Below are 6,519 nucleotides of genomic sequence, written 5' to 3'. Positions count from 1 at the left end.
TCATTATTTAATCAAATTTAATCATACCTAGTCAAATTTCAGATAATTATACCATAAAATTACATTAATTATGTGGATCATAAAACATCAATCAATTTCTAATTCGGCCGCCGATATGGCCTTCAATTAGCAGTTTAAACATATAAGCATGAACAGATAATCATACGGTCAAACAGATAAAATGCAATTTAACTAACATATACTCAATCAATTCGGTTTCCAATTTCAATCAGTCAGTTCAGTACTTTAATCAGTCCAATTATCAGTCATAATCAATTCAGTTTAACGGTAATCGGTAATCAATCAGTCAGTAATCGGTAAACAGTATGAGGGTTGTTACACATTCACATTAATGTAAACACCAAAAACAAAACAAACAAAAAAAACCCCACAAAGATGCAACTACAACCACCAAAATGTTACACAAACTTAGCAAACCCGTCATCAACTGGCTTCAACGCCTCCTTTGGGACCCTGATTGGTGCCCCCTTACCCTTGGCAGCCTTCATTGTCATAATTGAATGCCTTAAAAAGTTAAACAGCCTTAGATTAGAACCCAAAATCTACACAGTAATTTATTCCAGCAAACTATTTTTCAGTAACTAAACAGACAGAATCACAGATTTGAAGCTCAAATAACAAACAAGCAACAATCAAATTAAACTTCATAAGCACAATCATATACATACATATACACACACACACACACACATATATATATATATATATATGCAATTTGTATAGATCAAAAAGAAAGTAGAGAAACGAAACATACCTTGAAGATCAAAAAGAAAGTAGGCCACTGTCAGAAGTAAAGGTGTGGCCTGCCAAAAATATAAAAAAGAAGTCAAATCTATGATATTGCAAAACAAGGAAACAAAGATCGGCAAAAAAGAAATGGTTTAGAATGTGGTTGTTCAAATCTATGTTAAAAAAATAAATTACCTCTATTTCGAAACTGAGAGCTGCTAAAGCAGTTAAGCTACCAATCCGTAGTCAGTATGTTTTTCCAGGAATAACCCTGAGAACATAAGGAGAGCATTCAGGATTTGTAGCATTACAAAGATCGGCTTGTATACCAGGAGTAGAGCAATTGAACTGTCCTTTTCCTTGTATCAGAAGAAGGATCTGTAGCTGTTTCATGAAAGGAGTCAAGATAAATGAAGAATAGATAACACACCCAAGGCAAAGTTCACTTAACAATAATGCTGGCATGAGAAATTTTACTTTCTACTGGTTGAGAAAACATACCAATGACAGAGCCATCAGCAAGTGGAGGATCTGGTGAGACAAAATGCCAAGTTGCTAGTACAGGTTCCATTTGGGATTTTGTTGGCGATTGAGTCCATGGCTGAGATAAATCTTCAAACACAAGGTTCGAAGCAATTCGAAGAGGCTTTGGTGCAGTAATCAACCTTTCTTGAACAATAGTGGTAGATGTATTAGACAAAAGTGGTGGTGTATTAAGGCGTGGTACACCTGCAAGTGAGATGGGGATTAATTGAAAAGAGAATAACTGATATGAAAGACGAAAGGCGAAAGGAACCAAACAATTGTAGGGAATACAGATGGGGTAAAAACAATAACGAAATTATGCCGTTTCTCAACCTCTTCTTTCAAGAATCATTTCAAGGTATGATTTAGTGACCCATGGCCCATTTACACCAATCCTCAATGCTTCTGCTCCAACCATCTACATGAAAGAAACATATCAAGATATAGCACAAGTTAAGACACAAGATTCTTTTTTGATACAAGAAAACATCACTAATTCAAACTTCTTCAACTAAAGTTTGTACCATGCAAAACATGAACAGAAAAAAACCTATAACAAAATAATAGTGAAAAGAAGTATAAAATTCACTGCAACAATAGTAGAAAGTATGATGAGAGGAAGATTTATTATATGGGAAAGATGCTAGCCAAATCATAATGCGATTTCACAATAACCCAATAATCGTATTGGTATTGGCGATACAATCATATATGTTGGTGAAGGAAAATCTAAGCTTATGCCAAAAATGTTGGTGAAGGAAACTCTAAGTTGATGCAGGATTGTAGGAAGAGAAACAAACCCCTGTAGAACAATAACAGAGCCACAAAAAAAAGAAATAGATTGGAAAGTGTGCATGTGCCTCTCTATACAGAGTCATAGACGGAGGATCAATTCAGAGAATTGGGTGCAGAGTAGCCCACTCTGACTCTAAATCAACATGGATTAGAGGCACAACCATGGTTTTTAAAGGTCACGATACAACTGGAATGTCATCAATAAAATTTGGATTATTACTACATGAAATAAAGAAAATGGTGCATGAACCTTTCTAGAAAATTAACAAATATGGAAGTCACTCAACAGTAATGAAACAATAACCTCGTTCAAAAAAGGGTCCACCATGCCTATTACAATCCCATTAATATGTAAAAAACGCAACAAACCAACTTCAATGCACAGTTCTAATACCCAAGCCATTCGGCTATGATATGTCAATGGATGAAATAAGTCCATCAACAAGTACATTAAAATCCAGGAAAAGAAAATGACACAATTGGTGGAATGAGCAGTGAGTTTTTCTTCTTTTAAAGTGAAGAAAAAGGAACTTATATTGCCAGTTCCAATTTCCACCTTATGCATTGGTATTTTAAGGTGCTAAACTTGCAAAAGCTCCTAAATGCAGCCCAACTTATATATTACTTGTATGGATTTTTTTCAAAACTTTAGTCAGCAATATGCATCATCTTCAATGTGTATTGCATTTTAGTATAGCTTGTACATTTCTATTGTTAAGCAAGTATGATATTTAATTTAATTTTTTTTATATATATAATTATGTATTCAATTTTGTAACATTGTTATGACCATTCCATAGTCCTATCTATTGCTTTCTACTGAATATTAGATTTCCTTTTGATCCATGAGAAGATTGAGAAGAGAATAACATAAATGCTAAAAATGCCATCATAAAGAAGAGATTTCTAATCAATTCAAATGATTTCTCTCAATCCACACATAAAGAAATATGAAAAGAAAATTACAAAAAAAAAAAAAGAAAAGAAAGGAAAAAAAAGAAGGTAACTATTAAATGACAAGAACACTAGTTCTACAATGCATAGAAAGATCAAAATTTTGGGAGAACAAGTAGAAATATTTCTCAGAATTATACAATGCATAGAAAGATCAAAATTTTGCTTTTCGTTTGTTGTCTTCAGAATTTGGTTTCAAGAATTTGAGTTAACAAGGCCAGATTTTTTAAAAGACCATAATGTTGTGTTATTGCCTCTGTTTCTTTCTTCTTTTTTCCTTTTGAGGCTCCATTTGTTTCATCTAAAATATTTCTTACCCCGGAAAATATATTTTAGGCAAAAATATTTTGCACAAAAATATTAATGCTCTTTTCATCTGACTATGTTTGGTTGCATTTGAAAATTAAGAAGATGAAGAGTTCCAAATCCACGGAGACAAATCACGGACCTATGCTCAAAATCAAACTTCGAAATCGCAATCTGAGATGAATCACTGAACTGAAGAATAATCACCGAACTGAAGAAGAATCGAAAGAGATTTGAGTGAGAGAAAGGGAGAGCAACTAACCTCTGATTGAAGAAGACGAAGAGTTCCAAATCCACGGAGATGAATCACTGATCTATGCTCAAAATCGAACTTCGAAATCGCAATCCCGAGATGGATCGCCGAACTGAAGAAGAATCGAAGAAGAATGACTGAACCGAAGAAGAATCGAGAGAGAGAGAGAGACGAGTGAGTGAGAGATTTGAGTGAGTATGAAGGAGACGGCGGTGCTCAAAATAGGGTTTTCAAAATAAAAGTTTAGGGAGATGGAAGAGGGTGTGAAGAGAGACAGGGTTTTGGAGGCGCTTTTTAAACGTCTTCTATTTACAAAACGGTACCGTTTTACCTAACAACAAAGGCGACGTTTAAAAAACGCCGTTAATTATCAAAAAAAGTGACATTTAATCAAACGTCGTTAATTAAACGCCGTTAAATCGTCATTTTCCTGTAGCACTTGATATCAAATAAAATTTTTACTCAAAAATTTACTCAAATTTAATAAATAAATAAATAAATAAATTGAACCGTGAGAGATGCCCTTATAGATAAATTGGCAAACTCAGAGCCTTTTTTCATTTCATTTTTAATAATGTAGTGCCGATTATGTCAAAGCCATTTTTTTGGTATAAATACATTTCTCCAAAAACATTCCGAGACCGAACGATTAGTATAGAAAGTTTTATTTATTTATTTATTTTTAAATATTCCTAAAATCAAACTATTGATATAAATAACATACTTTTCAAAACTATTTAACAATGATTTCAAGCTGTAATGTCATGGTAACATGACCATGTTGGAATTGCATTTTCAAAATAAAATTTTACTCTGAAATCACATTTTTAAAATATAATTTTAACACTATCATGAAATTGCATTTTTAAAACACGACTTTAATATAACCGTGCAATCACATTATGAAAAAGAGATTTCAATAAGAAATTTTAATTCTCAAGAAATTGTAATTTAATTTTATCCTGAAATTACAATTTTAAAATACAATTTCAGCACTGCCATGAAATTGCATTTTTCAACATGCGACTTTAATATCGCTGGGCAATCACATTTTGAAAAAGAGATTTCAATAAGAAATTTCAATTTTCAAGGAATCGTAATTTAATTTCACATAATTGCAATTTCAAAACGAGAATAAAAAAAATTGTAATTTGGAAAAGGAATTTCATGCTGCAAAATAGTTTAAGTAGCAGTACAATTTCTTATAGGATTTTATTAAATAGTCAAGTAGAAAACCTTTTTATTTTTTTATTTTATGTACTGAAATCATAAGAATCTTGATTGTCAGTGAACAAAAGTCTGCTATCTTAACTATTTTGTAATTTCTTTCGTGTTTTAAAATTGCAATTATTTGAAAATAGTTTTTCTTAAATTATGATTTCTTGAAAATGCACTCAAAATACGAATTAATTAAAATTTTATTTTCAAAATGTGAGTTTGAGTAATATTTTTTATATTTATAATTACTTTCTTAACAATTAACCCGCAGATAAAACTGATTCTCCAAAATACTGATACCCGCAGGCCTGATACCCAGATTTTGCAAACTGATACACAACCTGTAGAGGCACACTCTAACAGCACATAACAAGCAAGTGAGAGCCAAAATACCCATATGTTGGGGTAGGGTTTCCCTATCCTATTTTGTCAAGAACTAGGGTTTCACTATGCACACAGCGGTTTCAAACAACTTATAATCGGGTAAGCAACCTGTCTTAGTTTGGATTGGTCACTACAGTTTCCGATATGCACTAGGTCGAATGGTCAAAAAGGGTGCCTCGGTAAAAATCGAGGTTTGTGTTCCCGTCGTGGCAGAACTCGCAACTGGTCAGCCTTATGGCACGCTTCTCAAAGAAAAGGAACTGATTTTGGTTAATTTATAATTACTTTCTTAATAATTAACCAATCTGGATCAAGCCAAGATCCTTCTCAGTACTCACGTTAACAAGCATGATCTCAATCATTAAGGGCTTAGCATGCCTCTCTTCTTCTCAATTGATCAAATTTTTACAAATCCTGAGGGATTCCTCCCTCTTTGTTTTCATCACAGTGTTAGAAAAGTTTTGAAAAACTTAAGTCAATGCAATGATTTCATGACACAAAAAAAGCAGGTGGAATGTACTGTCGTTTCATTCTAAACTTGATGGCACAACAGGCTCAAAACAGAAACAAACACAGAAACATGAAAACCACAACTGTTTCATTCAGATCTTCTGGTGCAACTGGCTCCATGGCAGAAACAGACCCAAAAGGAATCAAAAAGACAAATGCAAAACAAAATAGTGATGTCCGAAGTAACACCCCCGGAATCACCCAACTTCAATAAAAAGGACTGGCTTGATACAACAAGACAGATCCAACTGACATAGTACAAAAAAACTGGCTATATACACGACAACAAAACTGACTGAATATCCAAGTCAGAAAGTACAAAAACTAGCATTCGCAAATGCTCAAAATAGTGCGTGCCATACGCTACATCTGGAGTAAACTGAGCGCCGCCCGCAGGTGGTTCATCCGCCGATCACATCACATTATCCTCTAGGTTCACTGATCCAGTGATGATAGACTTTGCCGAGCTTCGTGGGAGAACGACCCCATTGTCAAACAAATCCTGTACTTCGTGGCGAAGACGGAAGCAGTTGTTGGTGTTATGACCGGTTTGTTGAAGGTACGCACAGTACTGGGTAGTGTCGTGACTAGATGGAAGACGACTAGGGAGAGGCTGAGGCTCAAGGGGTTGGAGATGCCCCTTTTCAACAGATTTGAAGAGCCTTGGACAAAGGCATATAGAGGGCATGGAAGACCCTGCGACCTCGGGGTAAATACTTTGAGGTTTGTGGACTTTTACTGGATGCACTAGCAAAGGGGTCGGCAGGCGCTGACTTGGTTTTCTGATCTTTCTCGGATACAGAATTAGGGTTGAATGGAACGGC

The 6,519-nt window shown here is 34.5% G+C and overlaps 1 protein-coding gene across 1 annotated transcript; it reads right to left on the bottom strand.

Annotated features, from left to right (window-relative positions):
* Positions 1-352: 352 nt before the first annotated feature.
* LOC145804429 (uncharacterized) lies at positions 353-3,785 on the bottom strand. The gene is made up of 6 exons (XM_082898265.1): positions 3,593-3,785; positions 1,609-1,693; positions 1,252-1,479; positions 946-1,134; positions 776-824; positions 353-525 (listed from the first exon to the last, which is right to left on the bottom strand). The coding sequence occupies exons 2-4, from the start codon at positions 1,691-1,693 to the stop codon at positions 1,058-1,060; spliced, it is 390 nt and encodes a 129-aa protein (XP_082754391.1). The 5' UTR covers positions 3,593-3,785; the 3' UTR covers positions 353-525; positions 776-824; positions 946-1,057.
* Positions 3,786-6,519: the final 2,734 nt, after the last annotated feature.

This window comes from Camellia sinensis, chromosome 12, assembly GCF_055761805.1.
Source record: "Camellia sinensis isolate YWXY chromosome 12, ASM5576180v1, whole genome shotgun sequence".
Taxonomy (NCBI): Eukaryota; Viridiplantae; Streptophyta; class Magnoliopsida; order Ericales; family Theaceae; genus Camellia; species Camellia sinensis.
Note: the sequence above shows the minus strand (reverse complement) of the source record. Positions and strands in the feature narration are given on the sequence as shown.

Bases quoted from the DNA above. Each gene is read 5' to 3' on its own strand.
- LOC145804429 (XM_082898265.1), bottom strand. From the start codon at position 1,693: ATGGTTGGAGCAGAAGCATTGAGGATTGGTGTAAATGGGCCATGGGTC. The intron at 1,480-1,608 runs GTTGAGAAACGG...TCTCACTTGCAG, and splicing joins AATGATTCTTGAAAGAAGAG to GTGTACCACGCCTTAATACA. The intron at 1,135-1,251 runs GTATGTTTTCTC...TTCATGAAACAG, and splicing joins TGCTGATGGCTCTGTCATTG to CTACAGATCCTTCTTCTGAT.